This window comes from Egretta garzetta, unplaced genomic scaffold (assembly GCF_000687185.1).
Source record: "Egretta garzetta isolate BGI_Z169 unplaced genomic scaffold, ASM68718v1 scaffold370, whole genome shotgun sequence".
NCBI lineage: Eukaryota > Metazoa > Chordata > Aves > Pelecaniformes > Ardeidae > Egretta > Egretta garzetta.
The window spans coordinates 2,436-16,010 of NW_009258292.1; the positions used below are offsets into that span (position 1 = coordinate 2,436).

At 39.6% G+C, this 13,575-nt stretch overlaps 1 protein-coding gene across 1 annotated transcript; it reads left to right on the forward strand.

The window, feature by feature from the left end:
* The first annotated feature begins 7,171 nt into the window (after positions 1 to 7,171).
* On the forward strand, positions 7,172 to 13,536 carry NIPA2 (NIPA magnesium transporter 2). Its single transcript, XM_035892885.1, has 6 exons — positions 7,172 to 7,232; positions 7,618 to 7,787; positions 9,450 to 9,506; positions 10,251 to 10,341; positions 10,888 to 11,048; positions 11,872 to 13,536. Exons 2-6 carry the CDS (start codon positions 7,649 to 7,651, stop codon positions 12,507 to 12,509), a joined length of 1,086 nt encoding a protein of 361 aa, XP_035748778.1. The 5' UTR covers positions 7,172 to 7,232; positions 7,618 to 7,648; the 3' UTR covers positions 12,510 to 13,536.
* Positions 13,537 to 13,575: the final 39 nt, after the last annotated feature.

Consider the following 13,575-nt stretch of genomic DNA (forward strand, 5'->3'; position numbering starts at 1 on the left):
AAGGAGACCTTCGCCGGGTTGGTTTCTCCCTCGTGAGAAACTTGCTGTGGTTTGGGTGCAGAAGGCCCAAGAGTAGGAAAAAGAAATCTGGGTGTTTGTTAGGTTCTCCGACTGGGCAGAATTGGCAAGTTACAGTGTGCTCCGGAGCTGCGGTACTAATGGAGCGTGTGGGGTGTCAACTGGGGAGCTACACCAGTTTTGTCTTTGGTTTGATTCAGGATTGAGTTTAGCTGGGGTTGAGGGTTGTGCAGCTTGGTTCCACACCAACTTGAGCAGAACTTCAGAGCCCTGGCAGTGCTTTAGTTTGAGGTGGAAAAAAAGAAGTTTAGCTTTGTGTTGTAGTTCAGAATGATGATTTGTGTTCGTTCCTATACTGTGAAGATAGAGGCTGGGTCTGACTTTAGTCCCGGATTTTTTTTCTGATCTTTTCTTTTTCAACCAGGCAACTTTCTCCGTTTTCCAGCAATATCTCTAACATTTTTAATTAAAACGTAATAAACGTAAGTCATCATGGTTCTTTCTGAATGCTTTTGATGTGCCTCGTTGTATACGGTTAGGTTTTTTCCCCTGAAAGGTAACAAGTTTGTAGATCGGAAATTATTGCCTAAGTTTTCATCTGTATCATTGTATTTAGAATTCAGTGTTACACCAGTTCTGCTTCCATTAAAGTTACTAATTCTCAGGGTAAAATCCCAGCAAAGAGAAAGCAGGTTATAATGTTGTCAGTCGTGTCAAAGGAGTAACAGTGACTGACATCTAGGTTTGACTTCAACTTACTGAGTTACCTTAAATTTGAAACTGCCCATCTTAAATACTAAAGGTAGAACTCAGTGGACCTGTGCTGGTTATCCTACTGCGAGTGGAGTTAGTGTACGAGGTACAGCAAAAGTGAGGCAAGTCATGTCATCTACTCTTATCTTGAGTCTATTTTGATAGACTTCAAGGAAATAGTCCTGTGTCAGCTGTAAAGCACCGTCTGCAGTTTACGTTCAGTTAACGAATAGCACTCTGGTTTGGTGAAGATACTTCTTAGTTTTATGTGGAAATGCTTTATTTGAAGCTCATTCCTTTTATGGAAGGTAATACCTTCAAATATCAAACACGATAAGATGTACAAAAATTTTTAGTGTGGCATTTTTCTTCTTTTCTCCCGGTTTCTTGGAATGCTTGTTACTTTTGCTTTATTAATAGAAATCTGCTATAAAGGGTAAGTTTCCCCACAGTTTTAACTAAAATGTTCAAAATAGGCGACTTTAGAACTGTTCACATACATACTGCTTTCTGACTATTTGTGCAAGTGCCTCTAACATTACATTATATACATGCATATATATATATATATAACGTCTTTATAAACAAATTAAGTATTTTTTTACCTTGGTACTGCTTTCTGACTATTTGTGCAAGTTTGCCTCTAACATTACATTATATACGTGCATATATATATAACATCTTTATAAACAAATTAAGTATTTTTTTACCTTGCCTCTGTAGTATGTAAGCAGTTATGTGTATAAGTTTGCACACCCATTTAACTTTGTCAGAGCTGGAAAACTATTGTCTGTATTGGGGCAAATTTACAGTGCAAAATTGAAGGTACTCTTTCCTAAATAATGTGTACAGAATCCTGGGTACTGTATGTGTGCATCTTGGCCTTTTAAAGATGCACATGATTAACTTTCAAACCAGCAGCTCTTTTTATCTTAATGCTATGTTATACCTGTCCTTTCAGTGTTCTCTTTATACCTATGTTTAAAAGATATATTCATGAATGGACAGAACATAACAAAGGAAGAGTTAGGTATATTTGGGTGATTTTAGTAATCTTACTGAGAATAATTCTGTGTTTATGGTCCCTGCTGCCCCAGAGTTCTGTACATAAACGTCCTCTCAAAACTCACCATACCAAAGCCAATAATTAAAACTTTGTGCTAGTTTTTGTAATAAAAGTGCCTTAGCACTTAAGTAACAGACCAAAACTGAAAGGACTAGGATAGTATTTCAGTTCAAAGGATAGCTTGGATAGCAAGTCAGTTTCTTTGATTAGTGAAGTGAAAAGCAAAGGGATGGAATAACTGTAGCACTTCAGGTGAGACATACCTAAGGAAGATCAAATTTCAAATCACACTACTTTGTTACTCAAGTTTTTTTAAAACAAAAATCCCTCACCTTTTTAAAGCATAGATGAGACTTTGTAGAGTGTTGCATGTCATGCATGAAAATGAAATTAACTTGAAATGACAAACTTTTTTTTTCTGAATTCTAAAATGCCAATTAATGTTATTTTTAACTTGTATTTTGGAAACCTAACGCTAAAATATTTAAGAAGTGAATGCCTGTGGATTTTGGAACAAAATTGGTTTGTATAATGAGCCTTCAAAATGCTCATCACTGAACATTTGGATTTTTGTTGTTAGGGAGTGTTTTTGTTTCCTGTGGCTTTATGCCTGTGGAAAGGAAGGGAACACATAGTAGTCAATGTGACACGTAATAGTCAATGTGTGTTTGCTGAAAGCAACTTGTTGATTCAACCCCTTTTTCTTCCATTAAAACCTTAATGGCTAGGCAGACATTAAATAGGTGTTCTATGTTAGAAACATAAAACTTCTCATGGAGTTCTTGTAAGTAACCAGAATTGAAAACACAGAACAGTTCAAAAGATGCTGAATGTCTGTACCTGGAGAAACTATTACTAATGTCTTGTCAAAACAGACCTTTGTTTAAAAATCCTTCCGTGTGAGTCACGTCTGAATCTTGTGCTGTTTAATATTAAGTGATCTGGCTGCAAGGACAAAGAAATAATGTACGGTATCGAGCGGGGAAAGGTTGCCAGTGTGTAAACTCAGGTTAATATTTTCAGGAAGTATTTCTGAAACAAAGAGATGCTGGGAATAATTTGCTATACAAGTAAAGTTTACAGAGCAGTAGTTCCGTAGAAAAGAATCTAGAGGATGGTTTGGAGAAGAGAATTCAGGTTACTGATAGGGAAGTTGAAGATGAGTCAACAGTAGATGACGTTCAGGAAGGGCTGAGAAAGCCACCCATTTTGGGTTGTATGAGAAGAAGTATGGTCTTCACTGTATTGCGGAAGTAATAATAACTCAGCTAAAATACTGTATGTGGTTTGGGGAGTTGCACTTCATTTAAAAAAAAAAAAAAAAAGTGGGCTATTGGGAAGGGACCCAGAGGGTGGCACAGCAGGAAGCACCAAGCGTCGAACTTGCACTGTAATGTTAAGACGCTGGTGCAGAGGTAAAGGGAGTTTTATCTTTTCCAAGTCCAGAGTGGATGAACATAGCAGGCTTTGGTGGTCAAAGCAAAGATCTAGATGAAGATCATTAGATAATGTGAGTCCCTAACAGCTGCAGTGTTTGTGAAGTTTCCTTCCTAAATATTTCCTGGGAGAAGGTTGTCTGAATTATCTGTAGTGAGGAGCAGTGAATGATAATGTACATGGCAAAGGGTTGAAGTAAATGGCCTGTTAAGGTCCCTTTTAGCTCAGTGACATCATCCTGTTCACAGTTAAGATCATCGGGTTTTAGACAAGAAAATTGTGAATTCTAGCATTTAAATATTTTAGCATATATTTAGAATACTTGTAGGAGAAAAGACTGTCTACTGAACTCTTGAGGGCTGGTGGCCAAGTAGGCAAAGTTGGAACAATCCACCATGTTGACTTCTACCAACTACAATTATTGCTTCCATACAACGTGCAGCTTGCAGAAGCAATACTAATTTTCTTTGGCTGATAACTCCCTCGTACTTCCTTATGCTTATCTGCTTCTAAGCATAAAATATTATCTCATGACACCACTTGTCGTGTTTCTGAATATTTGGAAAGCTTACTTGTTACAATAAAAGTATAACATCTTTTGAGCACTGTATATGTGCTGCCTGTGGGAGAAAAGGGCTTTTGAGCAAAGAGACAAGAAGTATTACCTTGTTTTTTAAACCAGAGAGTTTGTATTTTGTCAGCATTTGTGATACTTCTCAGTTACATCTTAAAAATAAGCAAACAAACTTTGTGGCTAATCTGGACTTGCTTGTGTCCCACAGTTTGTTTCAAAAAGCTTTTTCTCCATCTTTCCCTGTCTGATAGCCTTCAAACTCAGTATACGTTCGCTGTGTTGTCTGTCACTGTACTGTTGCATGCTGACAGTTATGACTCATGATACTAGATGATCCACAGGCAGTTCATAAATGGGTGGTTCTTGGAGGCATTTAAATGTTGTAGCTTCTGTGGATAGGAAAGTCTCACCCCCCTCATTACATCTCTGAAATCAGAGCAGCAAACCAGTATTCTTCCATGAACCTGCTAGTCTCAGATGGATGCAATTCTGTGTTAAAACCAGCTGTGAACTAGATTAAAGAACCTTTGCAGAACTACACTAAATGCAACTAAAACCACTGCCAGCTTTGTTTAACTCCTACATTTTCTGGCTTCTCTCATGTTTATAACATAGTAGTGGCCCCGGCTGCTGGAACAGGACAGCTTTGGCATGTCCCCGAGCTGAAACGTGAGAGGAGTATTTATTCCAGAAATTGCTCATTTCCTGGTGGGTTTTTTTTCTTGTTTCCAAAGATGATAATTTTTCTTGATGATATTTATGACACATTAGTTCCTCTTTTACTAAGTCTTTGGGTTAGAATTAAACTACTGATTTCCTGAAGTGCAAAACTCTCCGTGCCTGCTACTGCTTTGACTTTGCAGCTATACGTGTCAGTTCTCACACACAAATTACATCTGCGCTGTGTGTGGAGTGACCAAGTCTCTTCAGAGAGAAGTTGGGTTCATCATGACTGTGCAGCAAAAATGGTCAGCAAATGTAAATGTCTGTATAAACCTTAGATGGAATTACGGCAGTTCAGCCCAAGCAGAAATGGGACTGGCCATGTCTGTGAGGACAAATAAGCTTAGCAAGAAGAGCTACCCGTAATTTATGTGAAGAAGTCGTTAGGTTTGAGTTGTTTACAAGATTAACAAAGTGGTTGACAAGAATTAAAAACTCCTTAATGTATTTGGAACATGGGGGAGAGTAGAACTACTGGTTTTGAAGTGTGTCCTTAGGGTGTTTTTTAAGTCTAAATTCAGAAAATTACCTGTTAGCTCTCAGGTTTTCCTCATTCTTCTGCAATCAGATTTTTCCTCTGCTCTGAGGAAAAGCAGCCTGTGCTTGTTCCTCTGTCTCTGAAATGCAGTGGGTGGAAGATGTCAGGATGGGACTAACTGATGCTCTTTACCTCTGTCAGAAATGTTTTTGTGTAGATGAAGCTATGCAAGCCAGGAAGAGGAGGGGGAAAAAAGTGGGTTTGCCAGTATGGTGAGTTCTGGCTTAGTAAAAAAAGCTACAGTAGTAAAAAAAACTCCCATTGGTAATATAACTAGAGTAGCAACTGTTGAAAACACTGGTAGAGTAGAAAACCTCAGCAAAAGCAGCCCCCTTTCCTCCAGGTGATGCTATACCAGTGTCACATTTTATACCAGCTGGAGCTAGAAGAACACTCTTAGCTTGATTACCTGAGCAGTGTGACTTATGACTGCTAGAAAACATGGTAAAGAGAACAGCCGCAGAAGCCTTTTGATGTCTCTTCCTTGGGTTAAAAAATGTCTTTATTCTTCAGGGGACTGCAAGTCTTGCTTTGAATTCAAAGCCAGAGAAATATTTGATGCCGTTAGTGAGGTGGCTTGTTCTGGTCCATCTCCCACGCTACTGATTTGTCTTTTTTGGTTTTGTTTGATAGATGATTTTGTATTGTGCAAGAATCTACTTAAGTGTATTTTTAAAAGTTGCTAGAAAATGAAAGCAGACCCTTGCAGTTCATTTACTTAAACGGTTCCCTACAAAGAAAGCTATTAAAAATTACTTTAAGGAAGGATTAAGGGAAGAGGATTTGAGAATTTTGAACTGTGGGTCTTGCAGCATTTTGAATAGTGTGGTGTTGAGTGCTTATTAAACGGGACTCTTTTCCTATGCTTTTTCACAGCCTAACTGGATGCAAGCAAGAAGATCTGTGTTCACTTTTAATGTTAACCTACCTGTAACTCTCTGCTAGGTTTTTCCTAGGGATGTATCAAATTAATCCAAGTTGGAAGCAAAAACGTACAGGGGAAACGGTAGCTTTGGAAGAAAACAGGTTTTGAAGAAGCAAGTGCAGGAGTCAGTCTGCCGTGCCAGTTCTCAGTTCCGGAATATGATTTTATCTAGTCCTGGCCTCCCAGTGGGTGCGTCCATCTCTGCCTGGGCGTGAAAGAGGGCTCTTGATATTGCGATGCCTTGACACCAGCATTGTACTCCTGCTCGGGGAAGCTGCTGCTGTATCTCAACTTCAAAACTGTGGAATTAAGATTCCAATAAGCACTGAATGGAAACATTTTATTCCATCATCTTCTTTCCCCCCTTTTACTTCAAAATCAAAAGCTTGTTAGTGCAACTTAACGTCGTATGCCATGCTTCTGAGTATCTGGAAAATAATTGCTTAGGGAACAAAATGCTAGTCTTGACACATCTGTGATTGGTGTCGCCAGGAAATGAAAATTGTTTCATCCATAGGTGTTTTCTTCCTTTAGAGCAGTTCCCTATACTGTCATAATTATCAGTTGACGTGAAATCAAAGTCTAAAAAGAATTTTCATTTCCCTTCATACCTATAGAGAGGTTAATCACCTTGGAAAGTACTTTGAGGGGTTTTTGCCTTCAGTTTAAAAGTTATTTATAGAGATACCTTAAATTCAGAATCTTGTGTGTTAGATAGAATCCAGGATATCGTTATTGTAGCTTGTAAGAGGAGAAAAAGGTGCACCAAAATAAATTTTCTTGTTAAGCTGGAGGCTGAGTATGTAAAATCTTGATTTCTAGCCTAAAAATTGTTGTCTTCTGCTAAGCTGTTGTTGAAGGTCTTTCCTAACTAAATTTAGCATCTAAGCAGGCTAGGGGAAAGCTTTTAAACTGTAAACTCTTAATAGTTAACTGTAGCTAAGCTGCAAAGATGCTTCATGCAGGTATGGGAAACTCTTTGTAAAATAGATCGACAAACAGATGCCTTATTTCTTGTTCCGTATTTCCTTGTTTGTTGGAGGATAAGTGCGTGTGTATACATCTCAAGCTTGTTTGTGTTAGGGAAATTGCTATATGATTAAACACCCATTATAATCTTGTGTTTTGTTTTTCTAGTGAGTTTATATGGAAGAAATGCAGTGGCTGTTCTCAAACTCTCTTACAAAGTGATTTCAATGTAAGTAATTGTTTCATCAGCATTGTCAGTTACATGGTGTGTTGGACATAGATCTGTGTACTTAATGAAAAGAAAAATAAATCGCACATCTTTAAGTTTCCCTTAACTTTTTTCAAAGAACTTCTATTTGTTTGGGTTTCAGTTTTTATATGCCGTATCAGAAGCCCTTCCTTGTGTTCAGACTTGTTAGTCACTCATCTGTGGGTCAAGCTTGCACATGCCTCAAAGACTGCCTTTGCAGAGACCGTTCATGGGAGAACCGGTCACATGAGGATTTTCCTGTACAATATGTATTTCTACCAGTTTAATTCTAATGTGTTCATTTCGCTCAGGTTTCAGTGTTGCATCTTCTTGTGTTGAGTAACACAAGTTCTACTCTTCATAGGTCAACGTGACAGTCTTCAGTAGTTTACGAGATGAGCGAAACTCGTGGGAGATATGACTTCATTATTGGTCTGGTGTTGGCTATGAGTTCCAGCATTTTCATTGGAGGAAGTTTCATCCTGAAAAAGAAAGGACTTCTCCGTTTAGCTAGGAAAGGCTCCATGAGAGCAGGTAAATACGTGCTGAAGAAACGTGCTGACATTTAAGTTGTGCTGTTTAACAGAAGATTACTAAACTTATGATCTTGTTTTGACTTTTTTTGTTTGTTACAGGTATATGAAATCTAAGATGTATAGCTGATGTGTTTTTTCTCTGGTGTCAGACACACCTAACTCTGTGTGTGTGATACATGCTATTTAATTTGCACGTAATGCCCTCTGGGGACACTTGTTGAATGATTCCTTCCTTCGCGTGTCAGCTAAATCTGAATTGTACTTGCAAATTGAACTTGGAACCAGCACTCTTAACTAAATTATGTTCCTGAATGAGTGCATTTAGGAGAATGTTAACTGCGTTTTGAGTGTCAGGAGATTGTTTTAGAAAACTAAAAATCATGTGTAATGATCACGTGTAACGAATAGCGTCCCTCAAGGCTTTACTGCAACCAGTACTATTTAATATCTTGGAAGGACATAGGCAGTGGGATGGATTGCACCCTCAGCAAGTTCACAGATGATGCCAAGCTGAGTGGTGCAGTGGACACACTGGAGGGAAGGGATGCCATCCAGAGGGAAACCTTGGCAGGCTTGAGGAGTGGGCCTGTGCAAGTTCAACAAAGCCAAGTGCAAGGACCTGCACGTGGGTCGGGGCAATCCTCAGAATCAATACAGACTGGGGGACGAATGGATTTGAGAGCAGCCCTGCAGAGAAGGCCTTGGGGGTACCAGTGGATGAAAAGCTGGACGTGAGCCAGCAATGTGTGCTCGCAGCCAGAAGGCCAACGCTATCCTGGGCTGCACCAAAAGCAGGGTGGCCAGCAGGTCGAGGGAGGTGATTCTGCCCCTCTGCTCCGCTCTGGTGAGACCCCACCTGGAGCCCTGCGTCCAGCTCTGGAGCTCTCAGCACAGGAAGGACATGGACCTGCCGGAGTGGGTCCAGAGGAGAGCCACAGGGCTGGAGCACCTCTGCTGTGAGGACAGGCTGAGAGGGTTGGGGTTGTTCAGCCTCGAGGAGAAGGCTCTGGGGAGGCTACTTAGAGGAGGTTTATAAAAGAAAGATGAAGAGGGACTTTTTACCAGGGCCTGTAGTGACAGGACAAGGGACAGTGGTTTTAAATGGGAAGAGGGTAGGTTTAGATAGGATGGTTGCAGCATCCTCAGGTGATTCAGAGGGTTGAATCTGAATATTTTTAATTCAGTACCTGTCATCTCTGCTTCTAAAAGATGGTTGATCTTGAGATACGTAATTCGTGCTCCCTGGTTTGGAATGGGAAAGTGTGACTGCATGTCACATGTTTGTACATGTAATCAACCACATAAGCCACACACAATTTCCACATGTTAGCATTCTCATATGAGACACAAAACCTGGCTTTTCATATCATTACAATAAGTTGAAAGAACTGGTTTTCAAGCTAATGCAGAAATGGTCATTGGTGCCATTTCTAATACAAAAGAAATAAAATAACTAGTTTTCAAAGTAGGCTGTAGGAGGCATGTGCACATCAGAAATTTGAAGATTTTATGTCAACCCCTTTAACTATAAAGCTTAAGTATCAAAAGATTGCCCATGTATTTAAGGATATGGGCTGCAAAAATTCTTTTGGTGATGTTATCAGTGACAGTTTGTTGTTGTTTGCTATTCCATTAAAAATATACATTCTTCCAATTCTAGGTCAAGGTGGTCATGCGTACCTTAAGGAGTGGCTGTGGTGGGCTGGACTTCTTTCAAGTAAGTATCAAAAATATAATCCACATTATATAATTTAAGTAAATAACTCTGCCACAGATGGGAGAAATGCTTACAAAAACAGAGCAAGATGGGAATTCTACAATCTATGGTAGTGCAATCTGGTGATTTGATGGGTGCAGCTCTAATGATTTTAATGTAACTTCTCTCACACCAGAAGTTTTTTCATTAACTGCCCTCTTTGGGTGGTGGAACTATGCAGACATTGGTTTTCCTGTATCTCTTTGCTAGCATGTGCATTCTGGTTTTTGTCTTAGCAGAGGAGTGCTTAGATATACAGGATTCTTTAGAGGGAAGCATGTTTTGGGATGATGTCTATTTTCTGAACTTTTTTGGTTTTTTTGCATTGCTTAAACTCTCCACTTACTGGCTGTGTTCAAGTAACTATGGCTTAATGTATGCATTGCCCTGTATCCTGCTATTGGAGATTTCTCCCTGCCGAAGTTCATGACTTGAGTTGGCAGGCTGAGGAGCTACAACATAAAACGCCTTCTAATTTGGCTGAATTGATTTTAATACCTGTTGTAGTCCCCCAGTCTGTTTTTAAAATATTAGATTGGGGGGGTGGGGGTGTTGTGCTAGTACTGTTAGCTGAACGCTATAATTAGCATTTTCCATTGTTCCCTTACTGCATGTTTGTGTCTACAAGAACACTTGCACTGATTCACAGGTTTGTTGTGTAAGACAGCCTAACTTTTTTTTTTTAATTTTATTATTACTCTGCAGTGGGAGCTGGCGAAGTAGCTAACTTTGCTGCCTATGCTTTTGCACCAGCTACGTTAGTGACTCCTTTAGGAGCTCTCAGTGTTCTTGTAAGGTAAGAAGCACTAACAGAAAGCAGTGTGATTTCAGAGAGCAAAGCAAAATATTTATTTAGAAATATGTCACTGAAATATGCTGTAATGAATGTGGTCTGTTCTTAACAATAAATAGAGTGCTTATAAACATCAGGAGTACTTCTAAGTTTCTCCAGATGTGAAGTGACTGTGCTATAAAAGGGTTCTAGCAATGCGTCTACACCTCGATCTGTGAAAAGCTATCATCTTCTGCATTTCAAAACCACGTTATATACAACAAAAGCAGTATATTCATTCTTAAGTAGAGTTAAGATTTTTGTCTTTTAAAAATTATTTTTACAAGTGCTTAGGCACAGAGTTTTTTGGGAGGCAGCATAAAAAGGGGTTCTGGGGAGAGATTAACAGGTGGTTCTGTTCATAGCAAGTATCTTCAGATAGAAAATCAGCCAGGTATTGCATTGTGTATGCAAGTGACCTGTACAGTCAAAGTAACCTGTAAGTTGATGAGCAAATGAATGAGGTATTACTAATTCCATGTTTGCTGGTGCATTTTTTTTTCTTCTTAGTGCCATTCTGTCATCCTTCTTTTTAAATGAAAAACTTAATCTACATGGAAAAATAGGGTGTTTGCTAAGTATACTGGGATCAACTGTGATGGTAATTCACGCTCCACAAGAGGAGGAAGTAGAAACTTTGAATGAAATGTCCCACAAACTAGGCGATCCAGGTAAGAAAAATGCTGACTTGGTATGTATGCAGCCCATCATTTCTTTATTATAGGAAAGTTCCAGGAAGATAGTTGTCAAAAAGGAAATTTGAATTCTGTGACATAATTCCACAGGGCGCTTTGCATGATGCCAGTGAACTTGTCTGGCTTTTATGTGAACTACTGAGATGACAATTTAAACAAAGGCAGCAGCGCAGTTGGATAAACACAACTTCTATAAATTGTAATTGAAGTGTGTCAGCCTTGTCGAGCTATCCTTAAAATGAAACAGTAGGTGCTGTGGTAAGTGTCTGCTGAGAAATGTAATCCCAGAGACCAGCTGCTATGCTTACGTGGAAGATGAGGCACTCACAAATACGCATCTGCAAACAATTCCATTTTAAACATGAGGAAGGAGCCAGCGTGGAGATTAAAAAGCTGATCTTAAGGAATGACCTGATTATTGGAAATCTGCTGATGAATGTAGCAGCCTGCCAAAACGTACCTCCCTAAAAAGCATTCAGCCACAAGCCTGGGTCCGGTGGCGTCTGCACCTCAGTGCCTCTGTGTGTAAGGCAACTCAGCAACCTAATCCTGTAGTCACCTTGCTGATAGTTTGTTAACGATAATACAATGTGCCCGAGCTTCATTCTTTGTTTTAGCCAGCTTACTGTAAAATAACTTTAACTTTGTTGTTGGAGGAGTAATGAGAAACATCCTGAAGTCTTCTGTTGAAGCTGAGCCGATCGCAATGTTAACGAGTGTTTTCTCAGTACCTCTAAGATGCTTTCAGTAGTGTACATAAATAACAAGAATTGTTTTATTTTTTCCCCCCCAACCACAGGTTTTGTGGTCTTCGCAACTCTTGTTGTCATCGTGTCATTAATTCTAATTGTTGTGGTGGGACCTCGCCATGGACAGACCAACATTCTCGTGTACATAACAATTTGCTCTGTAATTGGAGCACTATCAGTCTCCTGCGTGAAAGGTTTGGGCATCAGTATAAAGGAATTTTTTGCAGGAAAACCAGTGCTGAAGCATCCCTTGTTTTGGATTCTGCTGCTAAGCCTTATTGTCTGTGTGAGCACGCAGATCAACTATTTAAACAGGGCTCTGGATATATTCAACACTTCGATAGTGACTCCAATATATTATGTAATCTTTACCACCTCTGTTTTAACTTGTTCTGCCATCCTTTTCAAGGAATGGCAACACATGGCGGCTGACGACATCATCGGCACCTTCAGTGGCTTCCTGACTATTATTGTGGGGATCTTTTTATTGCATGCCTTCAAAGATGTTAATTTCACCCTAGCGAACCTGCCCCTCTCTTTGCGGAAAGATGATCGAGCAGCAAACGGCACTTTGCTGAGCACATACGACTGCTTTAATCATGAGGAAGAAAGTTCTGCCTGTCTAAGTGAGATACAGTCCACTGAGAGTCTCTCAGCCAGGAGAAATGGAAGTCTGTCAGCCTTCTGAAAATACCTACACGTTACTTAAGGAAACAACAATTCTGTAACTCTGGAATTTTATTTTTTTTTTTTCCTGCTGTGAAATGTCTGAGCTTGTCTGGAAACTCATGTACTTTTTAACAGTATGTGTAGACAATCGTTAATTTTTAAGTTTGATTAGTTTGGATAAAGAACACTGAAGGGAGTTTTATTTGCCTTATTTTTACTTTAAAAAAATACTAAAATGACCTCAGACCACAGTTGGTTTTGTTGCTTAAATTATGTGTAAATACTTTCATTTTGTTCTTCTGTTTTAAGATGTATTGCACTAATGACAATTTTATCAAAAATAAATTGCTTTATTTCTGCATTGGTGGTAAAAAGACTGCAGTGAACCTGAATCCTTTGTACTTGAGTGGCTGAAGCATACATACTAAAACAGGAGCTGCAGTAAGTAAGTGCGTGCTCTTGTCCCAGTTTGTAAAAGAGGAAAGGGAAAGCTACAACCTAGACTAACCCTTTGAAAACAAACAGTGCTTAACTAAAGCTGGATGGGAAACTTGCAGGATTGCCATCAAAAAGCCCCAGCCTTCCCCAATCAGAGTAACTGGCTGACAGCAACAGCACATCATTACCAGGCCCATGAAACAGCTCCTGCCTGTGAAATGAACTAACTAACTGCTGCTGTCCTCTGGTATGTACGTGTCATACATGCAAGGAGGGGCCGAGGTGTCAAGAAAGAAAAAGGTTCTTTAAATTCTGGTTGAAGAATGGAATTTGAACTGCTAGCTCATTTTATAGGATGTCACATTAGCAGTGCTCAGTCACGGAAACGTGTCCCCCCAGCGCTTACACAAGGAAGAGCACAGTAACAGGGAGCGGCAGGGAAGGAGGCGAAACTGCCGGGGAGTCACTGAACTGGCAGCTGTCATACAGTGGAGTCTGTTACTTTATGTTTTGGCCTCCAGCCCCGCTGTTTTTGGTGAGAGAGAATTTAAAATGAACAAAGGAGGCCTTTTGTGCACCTTGCTTGACTTTTTCTTTGGGAGGAGAAGCAGTTGTACCAGGTGAAGAGGTTTTTAACTAATTTAAAT